Raw genomic sequence first — 15,669 nt, forward strand, 5'->3', positions numbered from 1 at the left:
CAGTTATTATCAACAAAATGTAAGCCAAATATGAGTTGCTAGATCATATTTTAAATATTAATAATTTTTCATTTAGAACTCTTGGAATATAATATGCAGCAGAAGCAGTCTCAAATGCTGGAGATGCAAGTGGAGCTCAGCAGTGTGAAAGACAGAGCAACAGAACTTCAGGAACAACTGAGTTCTGAGAAAATGGTGGTTGCTGAACTGAAAAGTGAACTTGCACAAGCTAAACTGGAACTAGAAACAACACTAAAGGCACAGCATAAGCACCTAAAGGAATTAGAGGCATTCAGGTGTGCCAGGCTTCCTAATTATAAACCTGTATTAGTGAAGGACTTGGAGTACTTTTGTCACAGACATTGTGCATATCTTACAAAAATGTAACATTGTATATAATATTTAAATAACATAAAACTGTTACTTATAGGAAAAACTACAGTGGAAAGGAAGCACCCAAAATTTTTCCAAATGATAAACTCATGATTAGGTATTTTGGCATATTCTCTACGTGGCTTCAGTTCTGTTTGAGACTTGTTGTTGTATAAGATACATAAATTTGACCTTCATTTTACCACCAAGTAATTTGTAGTGATATTTATGATCCCAATGGAATTCATGGTTTAGTTAGCTAAAATATGTAAAATTTTTTGAAGATAATGCTTGTAAAAAGGATAAATTTGTTGGTGTAAATACTGAGATATTCTGCTTGCCAAGGACACATTACAAGTATAGTCAATTATTTTGAACTTTTTCACACACAAACAATGGTTCTTATGTTAAGTAGAAGTTAAAGGAAATTTTTATTCATATTATTTTGTAACAATAAATTGTTTACAATGGTAAATAATAACTAGTAGTTATATTACTAGAAACAGTTAATTTGACTGAACCCCAGTCAAAAAATCTTTAATCTTTACATGGTTTATATTTTCCTATTAGCAGGTTTATATTTTCCTATTAGCAAGTTTATTTTTTATTATTATTATTTTTTTAATTAAGTTATTTATTTTTGGCTGCATTGGGTCTTTGTTGCTGCACACAGGCTTTCTCTAGTTGCGGCGAGTGGGGGCTACTCTTCCTTGTGGTGCGCAGGCTTCTCATTGCGGTGGCTTCTCTTGTTGTGGAGCACGGGCTCTAGGCACATGGGCTTCAGTAGTTGTGGCACGTGAGCTCAGTTGTGGCTCACGGGCTCTAGAGCGCAGGCTCAGTAGTTGTGGCGTACGGGCTTAGTTGCTTCGCGGCATGTGGGATCTTCCCGGACCAGGGATCGAACCCATGTCCCCTGCATTGGCAGGCGGATTCTTAACCACTGAGTCACCAAGGAAGCGCCACCTAGTTTATAATATGCCGCCACTTTTCAGTGGAAGCTGTTCTCTGTCAATAATATACTTGGTCAAAGTAGTTTTATGAAAGTTCATTTGTCTCTGTGATTTAGGTTGGAAGTTAAAGATAAAACGGATGAAGTACATTTGCTTAATGACACATTAGCAAGTGAACAGAAAAAGTCCAGAGAGCTCCAGTGGGCTTTGGAGAAAGAGAAAGCCAAGCTGGGACGCAGTGAAGAGCGGGATAAAGAAGAACTTGAGGTATTGTTATCTTTGTCTTTAAATATCTGTGAAAAAATCCACAGTGATAGAAGAGAGACATTCCTCTTCCTATAATGTTGACCTTAGACTCATTATTAGGTATAATAAGTCGTTCACTATGTGTTGAATATTATAATGTTATCTAAAGTATTATCAGGAATTGCTAATGGTATGATCTTTTTTTGTTTTGTTGCATCCAAGGATGCATAGAAACTGTTCTGCTACAGCATGTGTTTTAGGAATTTGAATTAGTGCATATATAATTTGATAAATATGGCAGTTGTGTCTTTTTAACGCAGAAGTAGTTCAGGTTCCTGTTTTCTCCTAGGGAAGGAGAGCAGCGATACTTTTCTGGCAGCAGGAGCCCTTGCTACTATATTTTAAGACGCTGGGCTCTCTCCCAGAGAGGCACACCCGAGCCTTGCACAGCTCACAGCTCAAAGCAGGTTGTACTGCAGGCAGTGCCACTTTAACAGTTCCCCCTGGCTCGGAGCTCTTCTTCTATCCACATAATCCTGGTACTCGCTAGCTCTGTGCTAAAAAACTGTGTAGCCAGAATCCAGATTTTCTGCCCTGTTACTTTTTTGGGTTTTTTGTTTTTTTTTTTTAATGTCCACCATGGATGGTAGCCTCCAGGCACAGTGAGCTTTCTACCTAGCAAGGACATGTTATTTCCTCAGGTATTGATTACTATTTTTTTAATCATTACAAATTTTTATAGGTTTTGAGTAGTTTGTCCCTAAACCTGCTCTCCTCATAAGCCCTATTATTTTTAGTTATGTGGTATGGTATTGGAAAATTCAAAGGTTTTCAGGAACTCCCATCACATTATATCAGAAATACTTTTATTTTCTTTTTTTAAACTTTATTTATTTTATTTTGTTTTTATTTTTGGCTGCATTGGGTCTTCGTTGCTGTGCGTGGGTTTTCTCTAGTTGCGGGGAGCAGGGGCTACTCTTCGTTGCGGTGCGTGGGCTTCTCATTGCAGTGGCCTCTCTTGTTGCAGAGCACGGGCTCTAGGTGCACGGTCTCAGTAGTTGTGGCTCGTGGGCTCTAGAGTGCAGGCTCAGTAGTTGTGGCGCACGGGCCTAGTTGCTCCGCAGCATGTGGGATCTTCCGGGACCAGGGCTCAAACTCGTGTCCCTTGCATTGGCAGACAGATTCTTAACCACTGCGCCACCACAGAAGCCCAGAAATACTTTCATTTTTAAAGGTTATTAATCCTAGAAGAAATGTACTCTGCTTCATATTTCTTAACCAGATATGATTAATGTTGGGAGAGAAAATATTACGTAGCTTAGCTCTATTTTGTTGATATTCTTTGATGAAAATCAACTGGCTGTCCAAATAATTACACTCTAACCACTGAAAATACAAGTTAGTAAATTGGATAATCAGTTCTTTTACCAGATACTATCAACTTAGTATTAATAAAGGCACAATTGTATACTTAATATTATTGAAAGTATTCTCCATCATATTAACATAAATTCTTAAATTCAACTTTCTCCTACAAGGATCTGAAATTTTCACTTGAGGGTCAGAAACAAAGGAATATTCAGCTAAATCAGCTTTTGGAACAACAGAAACAACAACTAAATGAATCACAGCAGAAAATAGAATCACAAAGAGTGCTACATGATGCCCAGTTATCCGAAGAACGAGGTCGAAACTTGGAGCTTCAAGTACTTCTTGAATCTGAGAAAGTTCGAATTCGGGAAATGAGCAGTACCCTGGATAGGGAACGGGAATTACATGCACAACTACAGAGCAGTGATGATAGTGGGCAGTCTCGGCCATCCTTACCCTCTGAGGACCTCCTTAAAGAGCTTCAGAAACAGCTAGAGGAGAAACACAGTCGCATAGTAGAATTGTTAAATGAGACTGAGAAATATAAACTGGATTCTTTGCAAACAAGACAGCAAATGGAAAAGGATAGGCAGGTTCACAGGAAGACATTGCAGACAGAACAAGAGGCCAACACTGAGGGACAGAAAAAAATGTATGAGCTTCAGTCCAAAGTGGAAGATCTTCAGCGCCAACTGGAAGAGAAAAGGCAACAAGTTTATAAGTTAGACCTTGAAGGGAAACGACTGCAAGGAATTATGCAGGAATTCCAAAAGCAGGAACTAGAACGAGAAGAAAAACGAGAAAGTAGAAGAATTCTGTATCAGAATCTTAATGAGGTAAATTGACATTTTGTTTTAAAATATTTTTTAAAAGAATACTGTAGCCATGTGATCACATATAATTTTGATATTGGATTAAATTATTTAAATATCTATGTACAAATCATTTAAAAATGAAATCTATAGAAGTTTATTTGGAATAAAAACAATAACTGTGTTCCCCTAAGAAAGAATGTGATGTGCTATTTATTTTATAATGATTGCTCTTTCTTTTTCTGTCCAAAATTGCCAGCCAACCACTTGGAGTTTAACCAATGATCGAACCAGAAATTGGGTTCTTCAACAGAAAATAGGAGAGACAAAGGAATCAAGCTATCCTAAAATGATTGAAATGAATGGAGGAGGAGCTGGCTATAATCATGAATTAGAAATGATCAGACAAAAACTTCAACGTGTGGCTTCAAAACTACAGCATCTAGCCCAGAAAGCCTCCAATAGGTTAGAATTTTCTGCCTGACCTCTGGAAATGGCATTCTTAGACAAGCTGGACAGAATCTGTCCCTCACTCTTAGCTAGCCAGGGGTGGGAAATTCAAATTTTAAAGTTAATTCATGTTTACATTAGGAGGTGATATTCTTTAACAAAACTCATATACCTGGAAAAAAATATCGTTAACATCCTGACTCAGGGAAAGAGAACACTTAATGTAAAGGAGAAGTAAGAGGTGAAGCAGTGTTGCCTGATGTGTAATGTTTGTGTTAGTCAACACTGCTCCTTGAGATGATATGTTTTGACTTTTTGCCCTTCTTTTTTTTTTTTTGAAGACTACAGTTTGAAACAGCAGATGATGAAGATTTTGTTTGGGTTCAGGAAAATATTGATGGAATTGTTTTACAACTACAAAAATTAAGTGGCCAGCCAGGCGAAGAGGTAAGACTTTCTAAAAACACTTTGTATAGTATCGAGAGCAAAGATTTAATGGAAATTATATGAATCATTTGAAACTGGCACTGTATTTTCTAAAGAGTTTTAATTATATCTTTTCATTTATTTAAAATAATAATGTTTGCCTTTCCCCAATAGAAGGTAGTGAAAGTTTGAGGGGAAACAAAATTATCATTATTGAATAATTATAATTCTTATTATATTATGAAAAGTTTCTTGAAAGAATAGTCTGTCTTTTACCCTCACCACTCCATGAAACCACCCTCAGGATGCTACCAGTGTGTTGACAATTGACTAATCTGGTGAATCTTTTCAGTCCCTGACATTCTTGGCTTCTTTGTAGCATCTGACACTTTTGACCTCTTCCATTTTAAATACCCTCTCTTTCCTTTCCTTTTGTGTTAATATTCTCTCATTTCTTCCATTTCTTTCATCAATCATCTTCATGAGTTCTTCTTATGCTCATCCATTTTTTCCCTCTAACTGAAAGCTCATTCATTCCACAGCCTGAATTCTCCGTAGACTTAATTATTGAACAAATACTTACATTGGGCACCTACTGTGTGCCAGGTACTATACTGGGTTCTGGGGCTATAGTGAACAAATCTGGTAAAAATCTCACCTTTATGGAGCTTATCTTCTTGTGGACTATGGTTCTATTCTGAAACCTTTGTCCTGTGGTCCAGGTTTATATTTTCACTTAGTTATGAGACATCTTTCCTTGGGGAAACATACCCCATAGTGACCCCTTTAGGAATCTCACAGGCACAATCCAAACTGAGCATCGTCTTCCTTTTCTCCTTCCTGTCCCAAACCCACATTTTTGGTCATGATATCATCCAGTTTAGAGAGTTGAAAGTCACCCTAGACCCTTTCCTTCATTCTTACTTGCACATCCAAGCAGTCACTAAGTCCTGTGCCCTCTTCTCCTAAGTGCCTTTAGTCATTGCCTGCATTCAGGCCTTCAGCATTTCTCACCTGGACTGTTGGCAGTAACTTCCTGATGTGTCTGCCTGACATCAGGATCTTTCTCCTCTAATTTACTCTACTTTGCGCAGTACTATCAAAGGAATCTTTCTCACACGTAAATTTTGTTTATGGCATGCTACAGCCTAAAGCCTTTCATGGCTCTTCACTACCTACATTTAGGTCTATTATCCATAAAATGAAAGCAACCTTTAATCTTAACGGGTGTGTTTTAGCTCCTTAAAAGCAACACACTCACGCTCAAGCCTTTGTGCCTTTACATGTGCTCTTCCTTCTGCTAAATATGCCCTTCTTTCCTGCCTAGTAGAGTCCTACTTATTATTTAAGACGCAGCTCAAGCACTATTTCTTCATGAAATCTGTTGTTCTCAGTGACTTCACATTTTATATGCATTATTTGTAAAAGTTTGTGCTTATATGACCTTTTGCCATTTTGTCTTTTAGCCTACCTTAAGGTCCCCAAGTACTTCTTGTGGCTCATTAACTGAAAGACTACTAAGACAAAATACTGAGCTGACAGGACATATCAGCCAACTGACTGAAGAAAAGAATGATTTAAGAAACATGGTTATGAAGCTGGAGGAGCAGATCAGGTGTTATCGACAGACAGGAGCTGGCAGAGATTATGTACGTCTGTTTTTATCATGGCAGCATACTAAGCATCTGATTCTTAGTAGGATCACTGGAAAATTTTATAGGAATGACAGTAATAATAATAGCTATTATTTATTTATGGGGAGCCTTCTCTGCCAGATTCTGGGTTATATATGTTCAGAATCTCTTATCCACACCCTGCCTTGCACTTCAGAAAACTGAAGTCAGTAGTCAAACCAAGATATACTTATCTCCAAAGCCAAGTACTTTGCTACCTATGGACCGATTGCAGATACATGTGAAGAAGTGTTCACATGTGCATTCTGCCTGTTCTTGTCAGTTATTTATCAGTAATTGTGTTCATAACTGAAGTGGAAAATGCCATTAAATTACATATTTCAGTCTAATAAACTACTCTGGGAATTTATTTAAATTTTTTCCATTTAAAAACTACAAAATACTAAATTGCTAGCTCTGTTACCATCCAATATAAAGATAGGAAGGACCTGTAAGACCAACTGTGTGGTCAGATGCATGATAACACATCCACACAGCTTCTATAGAGACCCACTTCCCTATGTACAAGTTGGGGTTTTTTTCCCCACTTCTCCAGTGTACTTTTTCAGGCACAGGCTCAACATTTGAACCCAGATGGTCCATTTTTAAAGTCTACAAAAAAAACAAGCAAAAAAACGGAAATTCCTTGGTGGTCAGTGGGTTAGGACTCTGCACTTTCACTGTTGTGGCCTGGATTCAGCCCCTAGTCGGGTAACTAACATCCTGATAACCTTTAGTGAAGCACGGCCAAAAAAAAAGTCTCTAGACTTTTTTAGTTGAAAGCTCTACTAATCCAAACATCTTCTCTGGGGCCAGGCTTTCACACGGATTTTTAGTTGTAAAGTTAATCTACTCAGCAAGGTCATAAACTTAAAAGTTAGTGGATATTCTTTAATGTCAGTTGAGATTGGCTTTGAACTTCCCTGTCTGAGGTTGGAAAGCTGAGCATTCTATAACCCTCATAGGGATACCTTTAATATGTTTAATTCAGATTCTTCTTCAGAAACTTGTTCTTTAAAATCATGTAAGTAGGCTCTGGCCTCTGCAGTCTTCTAGGTTTTCATTCAGTGGTGGCCCCAACATTGAAGCCATCATTGCTTCAGAAAAAGAAGTCTGGAACAGAGAAAAGTTGACTCTCCAGAAATCCTTGAAACGGGCAGAAGCTGAAGTATACAAACTAAAAGCTGAACTAAGAAATGAAGCTTTACTTCAAAATCTGAGCCCTGACTCTGAGCATGCCACTGTAAAGGTAGGAGACATCTTCCATCTAAATGTATACTAGAATTGGTCCTCTGCTTTTGCCTTATTTCATCTATCACTAACCTTAATTGTCAGACTAAAGAATTTTAGGTGGCACTCAGGCTGTGTCTCTAGGTCTCTGTACTCAGTCTGTCATTGAATGCAGATCTCTAGCTGGTCACAAAAAAATTGTGGTGAAGCATGTCCGGGTTTGGGACAAGATTAAGTTCTATTAATGGTCACAGAGGCAGCACCTTGAGCTCATGGTCCCACTTCCCACAGTCTCATCCCTAAAAGACCAACAGAAAGTTAGCTTTTCAACTCCCAACAGAAGCTCTCTACTACTGTCAATATTAGAGGATCATGCTCTGTAAGTGGTAAGCCCTCTGAATAGTCTCTCTAATGACTAATGATGAATATTGTAGTACAACTACCTTAATCAGTTAACATAAAATCCAAAAAAAAACAAGGAAAGAAAGAAAATGTTTGGAATATTTATTCCAGCTATGGAGTGAACATAAATTTATGACTCTTAAAGGGACAGAAAACATTAACATTGAAAAAGTTAAATAGATCAGTGATGATACTAATAAAGTAGCTCTATACAATTAAAAAAACTCAGGTGATAATGCAAAGACAAAAATTTTTGCAATGAATATGATTAATAGGAGCTAAAATCCATTCACTAAAGGGAGGCAGAAGTATAAAGGTTTAACTTTACTTTTTACCTTTGTTGATAAAGTAGAAAACAGTGATAGGGTACCTGCCATTCTACTACTGCCACTTTTTTAAAATAAAGTCTAGGTTATCTTCCCCTAGAGAACAGTTTGAATAACTTCTTAATAATGTCTTTATGTTTTTCTTTTCTTTAAACATAGAGAATTTATGGCAAATACCTGAGGGCAGAAAGTTTTCGGAAAGCTCTCATTTATCAAAAGAAATACCTGCTTCTGTTACTGGGTGGGTTCCAGGAATGTGAGGATGCCACCCTGGCTCTGCTTGCCCGAATGGGGGGACATCCGGCCTTCACGGATCTAGAGGTGATCACCAGCCGTCCAAAGGGCTTCACCAGGTTTCGGTCAGCTGTCAGAGTGTCCATGGCAATTTCGAGGTAAAATACTTGAAAGAAAACGCATTTTAATAGAATTTCTAAAGAGATTAGTTATTTTCAGTTCTCTCTCTTTTCTCTGCCCGTTGTGCTCCATATTCACATAGTATAAGACACTTGCCATCACTGAAACATGCCTACTTCTCTCTAGGTTTTCATCCTTTAGTCAGGGATACTTTATGTTATACTATAGAGAGCCTATGAGAAGGGCCCTCCCAGAGGCAGGCAGCCAGTGATTCGGCTGGGACATCCAATCTGGGTTGTCTCTCTTTTCTTTTTTTAATTTATTTATTTATTTAGTCTCTCTTTTTTTTTTTTTTTTTTAATCTGAATAAGTCCATGAACTAGTTCAGACATATAAATAAAAGAGATCATAAGAGAGAAAAATGTTTTTTGAAAAGTTACTTAGGCTGACATACATTCATTTTCTTCATTACTAAAATAACCCACTCTCACAGCCCAGCTACAGAAAGCCCTGGCCTGACTCTGCATTGGACTGTGCTGTTGCTTTTGTCACTCCTTCTCTGGTAGTTCCAAGCTAGGAACTCTGGTGCTAGCTGGTTATACCCAGACACCTAGATACCTTCTCCATGCTTCTTCTCCCTTTTACTTCTGTAGGAGGCAGACAGTCTCAAAGGAAATTTTTTTTTTTTAAGTATTACCCAATTCCGTTATATTCAGGTTATTTACAAGTACCTCAAAAGACCACGAAGGCAGAATAAGAGGTGTGATTTATGTTTTTGTGTGCTGGGTAGCATCTGCTGGCTTTCAGCTCCTCACTGCCCTTCTAGGCCAGCCTCCATACTGCCAGGGGCTTACAGCCTGCGGATTGTGTCTCCCAGACTCCTTGCCAAATGGCGTCCTTTTTGGTTCTGTCTTTTCTTGGCAGTAGCACAAGAATTAGAAGGTTGGAGAAAGCAAAGAGCTTTCCTTCCTCATCTTTTCCTTTTCCTTTGTCATCTTTCATTCCCTTCATCACCTTATACAGCTTGTATAGGGTTAAGTGCTGGGAGATGCATTGATAACGAAAAAAGACATAATCCCTGCCCAAATCCCTGAAGGCAGCTCACTTTCTAGTGGGGCATACCAATATGCACATAACTTAGGAGACACTAAATGACAGATCACAGGAGTTAGCTATTAATTTCGATTTCAAGAATTCGGGAAGGCTCCATGAAAGCCAGTTGCCATTGAAGGACTTCACTTTTTCACCCTCTTTTTCTTGACCTCTTATATGTTTATTGTATTTTGACCCTCCTAAAACTGAGCCTTGAAAATAGTTGGAATTAAGAAGTCAAACCTGGTGCTCCAGAAAGCTCTTTGGGCTAGGACGGGGCAGGCAGCAACTCGCTACAGCTGGGCTGTGACACAGCCTCCCCTGTTCCTTTTGAAGCCATCACTGCTTTTCATCCCTGATTACATGGCCTCACTCCTTTTCCAGTTTTCCCTGCTCTCTCTTACTGCCAATTTAAGGGTCTTTCTGTTCTCTTTCCATCTCATCTCCCCTTTAGTCTCCATTCTTCTTCTTTTCATTTCTTCTCACCCTTTCTTTGCCCATCCAATTAACCTTTTCTGCTTTTGCTCTTCATCTGTTATTTTATTTTATTTTATTTTTTGGCGGTACGCGGGCCTCTCACTGCTGTGGCCTCTCCCGTTGCGGAGCACAGCCTCCAGATGCACAGACTCAGCAGCCATGGCTCATGGGCCCAGCCGCTCCGTGGCATATGGGATCTTCCCGGACCGGAGCACGAACCTATGGCCCCTGCATCGGCAGGCGGACCCTCAACCACTGCGCCACCAGGGAAGCCCTGCTCTTCATCTCTTTATGTCCCATGTACCTCTAAAACCAGAACCTGGTACTGGCAAAAGAAGAGACCTCTGGTGCCTCATGGGAAGCCCTGTTCTTCTGTTCCAGTCAATTTTGCCACAAACCAGGGGACATTTGCATAATCTTAGATTAGGCAGTCATGTGATTATATAGAAATTTGTTGTGCATTCATATTTAAACGTATGACTTGATTTTTGTTGCAAGTGTATGTTTATACTCTTTACACTATAGATGTTCTGTGAAATTTTTTCTTGGGATCTTTTTTAGAATGAAATTTTTGGTTCGACGGTGGCATCGAGTCACAAGTTCTGGTTCCATCAATATTAACAGGGATGGCTTTGGATTGAATCCAGGTGAAGTCAAAATAGAATTTTTTCTTATGTTGATGATGCTCTAAAATTACTGCACGTGTAATACCTTCCAAATAATGTGTTCTGGGACCTGTGTTGTCCAAAGACAAAGCCCTTATAACTAACAAAGCTGGGGACCTTGCTGTTCTAAAGAGTAATAAGAGCTGATATTTATGGAGCACTTAGTTCACACTAGGCCCTGCTTTTTTCCGTGTATTCTCATAATCCTATGATGTAAGTACGGTTACTATTCTTTTTACTTTACAGACGAAAAACTGAGGCATGGAAAGCATTTGTCATTTGTCCCAAATTACCCAGTAGGAAGTGGTAGAGTCAGCAGCAAACCCTGACAGTCTGGCTCCAGAGCCCACTCTTTGCACAACTGCGTTTAAGGCTCTGGTTCAAGATAGGATTGCTGTTACTCTAGTATATGAAAGTTTTGATTTGAAATTTTCACAATTTAGCAATATTCAAACAAGTTTCTGTTTTCCAGTAGGTGATGTAACAGTTAAAATTCCTTCTCTCTACACTGAAACATTAGGGCTTCAACATTTCAGGCAAAAGGATGAGGTCAAAAGCTGGGGAGCACACAGAATTATAGACACACAGCATATCTATATGTATTGGTAGTACACCACTTTTACATGTTTTACACAGAGAAAGAGGAAAATATATGTGGTACTCTAAGCAAAATGTTTTTGAAATACGCCTCCTTATACTGAAACAGATGAAATTTGTACCATAATGAATTCTGTGTTGTAAGTTAGCATATCTTGGTTTCAAGTTTTTTCCAGTAAAAGCCAGTATACTAGAGTGATAAAAGGACTTGGCTGTATCCATCTAATATTTTTTATCCACATTGCCTTTTCGGTCAAACCACACACAGACACCCCTCACTTCACCTCTAGTTAAAACTAAGAAGCGGTCTTTAAAAACTAAAATAGTTTATTTTCTTAGAGGTGTAGTTCCAGATTATCAGAAATACTAATATCCAAAGGTAAATGAAACAAGCTGTACTATTGTTTCTCTCCTGTAGCAAGAATAATTGAAAGTGACTATACATAGGAGATAGTAGTGTAGTACAGTATAGTAAGTCTTTTGAACCCTTATCCATTTTGTAGAAATTTTTCAAGGGCTTGCTATTTTTTTTCTTTACAAGGTACATTTTGGATTACTTTAGGTGCCGAAAAGACTGACCCATTTTATCATTCTTCTGGTGGGCTGGAGCTATATGGAGAACCAAGACATGGTACATATCGCTCAAGATCAGATCTGGACTATCCAAGGTCTCCTTTACCATTTCAAAATAGGTAAGAATTTGATGAAATCTATACTAATATACTAATACTTAACAGAGAATGAAGGACAGTGTTAGGGCTTTGACTTCTTTGCATTGAAATAGCTAAATGTGTCTTTAGTTATGTATTAGTTACATAATCTAAAGCTCAGAATCAAAAACAGTTTTTGAATTTGTAACTGGTTTCCAAGGGTATAGGAAGCAGAGCTGATCAAGTGTTATTTAGTATGTATGCTGTGGCTAGACATTGAGAAAGGTATTAACTAAAATTGAGAGTCTGGAATTCTGAAAACACCTCTAAAGTTTGCAGGGCAAGATGCATTTATACATATGCAGCCTTTATTGATGGCCTCTGCGACAGGCAGTGTACTGGATGGACATTCTTTTGATGACTTAGTAGCTGCTTTGAATTTATCGAAGAGTTTTTTCCTTTCCACATGATTCAGACTCAGTAGTATGGGGTATATAGATTGAGCAGTGTACAAGTGGTCTACCTTTTGAGGGCAGGGTCGTGGTAGGCTGAGTTACTTGTATTGTTTCTGGATAATTGGGATTCATGTTTGTATTTTTAATCTCATAGGTACCCAGGTCCTCCAGCTGATTTAAATCCTGGTTCCTTAGCATGTTCTCAGCTTCAGAATTATGATCCTGACAGAGCCCTGACAGATTATATCACTCGGCTAGAGGCACTGCAGAGACGACTTGGAACTGTACAGTCAGGTACCCTCAGGTTAACCAAGTATTGGCAGCACCATAGTGCTTGATAGACCCGGAACACTTTCTCTTTCTGAAATGCCTTGACCTTCCTCATTAGGATAATCAAATCTTACAGTTCAGTGCCTGAGTTACCAGGCTAGACTTTAGGAATTTAAGACAAAACATGATTTATCACCCTGGATCCCATTCTCAGCCCCCCAAAATTTCTGCTCATCTCATTGAAAAGATTGATTAGGGGAAATGCACGACGAGCACCAATGTGCAAAGTACTCTGAAGCTTACACAGTCTGCTAGAGAACTTGTTCCTAAGTAATACATCGTGAGGCATGCAAATAAGGGATAGCGAGATGAGAGGAGGACGCAAGTACTGTAAGCACTTACTGCAGCCATTGTCTCTACTAAGACCTTGTACTCTTACGTATGATCCAAGGAACCCATCCCATTCAAAAGACTGTAAGAATGACGTTTTATTTTTCTCTGCTCAAAAACACACGCAGAAAAATTTCATTATTAGTAGAAGTGGATTCCCTTCCTTGTTTATTGTGAGAAAAATCTCTTTTCCCGTCTCTCTTCAGTTCACTCCGATTCAAAGATTTTGAATCATTTTAATTTAATGAGCTTTAAGTCTATATATATATATATATATATATATATATATATATATATGTTACTATTATCAGAGACCCTTTTCTCCTACTATTCCCACAAAATAGATAGGACTAATAACCAGTTATTTAAGTTAGTAGTTTATCTCTTCATACAATAAATCACCTAACCCAAGAAACTTGTAGTTGTAGAAAACTTTTATTATCATAGCTGGGCTTTGTTGGTTTGAGCATCTAAATTTCACAAGACCCAGATTTTGAAGACCAAAAGATATTTCAAGAGGTATAGAACATTGAACCTGCAGGGCACTTTACAGAGAATCTTAAAATTAATCTCACTTAGCATTGCTATGGAGCCAGCCACAATGGCTTTTAAATATATATTAAAAATCCCCTTTAAAAAAATCAGTTCAGGTCTGAATAAGACTTTTTTAGAGGAAAACAAAGCATTTTTTAAAAAATGATGGGTAATAATCTTCTGCCCATCATGAACTAGTCTGATATAAGTCACAATCTAATTTGAAATCATTGAATTATCCTGTTCCTGTCTTATAGGTTCAACTCAGTTTCATGCTGGCATGAGAAGATAATCCTTTGAAACATCATGAATCGAAGTGATTTTAAACAAATTCCCTTTTGTAAATCAGTGGTTCTTTCGTGCTTTTGTATTGTGGATATTCAATGGGACCAATCTGAACACAGCTTATGATTGTATACAAATCCCTTGCCAGCACATGAAAACAAACTGGAATTTGTACATATAAGCATTGTGTATGTATTCATGCACAATAATCATTAAATTACATGTATATTTGTGGAATGCTAATTTAAATGATTAAATTATAAACCTTGTGTATTTATCAAATGGGTGAAAAGATTAAACTTTTGGCATTATGTTACTGTTGAATGTGTAGCTTGAGGTGTCCTGCACTTTTCTTATAAGGCTACTGAAGTTATATGTTTCTGCCTAATATATTTGCTACTGGTGATGAAGACAGATAATATCACTTGTAGAGACTTATTTTTGTATAATGGTAGAAGTTTTGAATTTTATGGGATATTTTGTCAAGTACTGAAATAAAAATGACTTCACCATTTTAACTACACTGTATTTGAACCTTCTTCACTTTTAACGAGCCATGGTTCTTGGTGCATGTCTTAGTATGTTCGGGCTGCTATAACAAAATACCATAGCCTGGGTGGCTTATAAAAACAATAGAAATTTATTTCTTTTCTATTTATTTCTAGTTCTGGAGGCTAGCAAGTCCAAGATCAAAGCGCCAACAAATTTGATGTCTGGTGAGAGCCCATTTCCTGATTTTGTAGACTGCCATATTCTCACTGTGTCCTCACGTGGCAGAGGGGCAAGGGGGCTCTCCAAGGTCTCTTTTATAAGGGCACTAATCCCATTCGTGAGAGCTCTGCCGCCATGACCTAATCACCTCCCAAAGGCCCCACTAACAAATACCAACAAACTGGGGATTAGGTTTCAACATACGAATCTGGGGAGATACAGACATTCAGCCTACAGTAGTATGTATCACCTTATTATATATCTCAAGTATGTAGCATTTAGAGATTCAGAAAGTTGTCCTAATTTTAGAATTAGCTACTATTGGGATTTTTCTTTCCCTACACGGAGAAAGAGTTTTTCCATGTGCCTTTTTTATCAACTTTAAGTCTACATATAGTGTTTTTTAGAAGCCAAATGAGTATTTTCATGATTAATCCATATTTGCCCTATTATGTTTAAGGTTACTTATATCCAAAGGTGTGTCCTCACAAAGCCAATACAGAATCTTAAATTTTATTAACCACAATGCAGCAGAATTAAGCAGTATTCCTGCTGTCCAATCCAAATCCAGAGTGAGATGCTTTCACAGAGATAATATGGATCTCAATGTTATTTCTTAACTAGAGTGAGTCCTCCTGATAACATGGCCATCAGTATTTGATATTTATTTCCAGAGGATTTTATCTTACCATTAGATACTCTATGATTTACACCAACACAAACAGGCAATCTACACTCTTGGAAATTTCAAATTACCTAAATTTTCCATATTAGCAGCTGGGTTCCAATAAGGAGTTCTAGAAGTTACAAATGTATTCTAAAACAGTTGAAGAGGGGAGGTTGTGGGTAAAAAAACCTTTTTTAGCTAAACATAGCTTTCCATTCAAGGCAATTCTACTCTTAAGAGAGAATGGAGAAAAGAACAGATAAA

The 15,669-nt window shown here is 37.9% G+C and overlaps 1 protein-coding gene across 13 annotated transcripts in view; it reads left to right on the forward strand.

Moving 5' to 3' along the window:
• The window catches only part of AKAP9 (A-kinase anchoring protein 9), a 145,547-nt gene extending 131,002 nt beyond the window's left edge, over positions 1-14,545 (forward strand). For 10 of the 13 annotated variants that reach the window (XM_027102407.1, XM_027102410.1, XM_027102405.1 and 7 more), the window contains 12 exons: positions 77-296; positions 1,439-1,589; positions 3,107-3,775; positions 4,011-4,216; positions 4,543-4,648; positions 6,094-6,276; positions 7,349-7,549; positions 8,418-8,650; positions 10,743-10,828; positions 11,985-12,135; positions 12,703-12,842; positions 14,000-14,545. In XM_027102407.1, coding sequence (XP_026958208.1) covers positions 77-296; positions 1,439-1,589; positions 3,107-3,775; positions 4,011-4,216; positions 4,543-4,648; positions 6,094-6,276; positions 7,349-7,549; positions 8,418-8,650; positions 10,743-10,828; positions 11,985-12,135; positions 12,703-12,842; positions 14,000-14,034 — 2,381 coding nt within the window. In that variant the 3' untranslated portion in view covers positions 14,035-14,545. Of the gene's footprint in view, positions 1-76; positions 297-1,438; positions 1,590-3,106; positions 3,776-4,010; positions 4,217-4,542; positions 4,649-6,093; positions 6,277-7,348; positions 7,550-8,417; positions 8,651-10,742; positions 10,829-11,984; positions 12,136-12,702; positions 12,843-13,999 lie in introns of those variants that run through there. The other 3 variants (XM_027102406.1, XM_027102412.1, XM_027102414.1) reach the window with 3 other exon arrangements.
• The last annotated feature ends 1,124 nt before the right edge of the window (positions 14,546-15,669 follow it).

This window comes from Aethalodelphis obliquidens, unplaced genomic scaffold, assembly GCF_003676395.1.
Source record: "Aethalodelphis obliquidens isolate GAN/ISIS:26980383/991018 unplaced genomic scaffold, ASM367639v1 scaffold5, whole genome shotgun sequence".
Classification (NCBI taxonomy): Eukaryota; Metazoa; Chordata; class Mammalia; order Artiodactyla; family Delphinidae; genus Aethalodelphis; species Aethalodelphis obliquidens.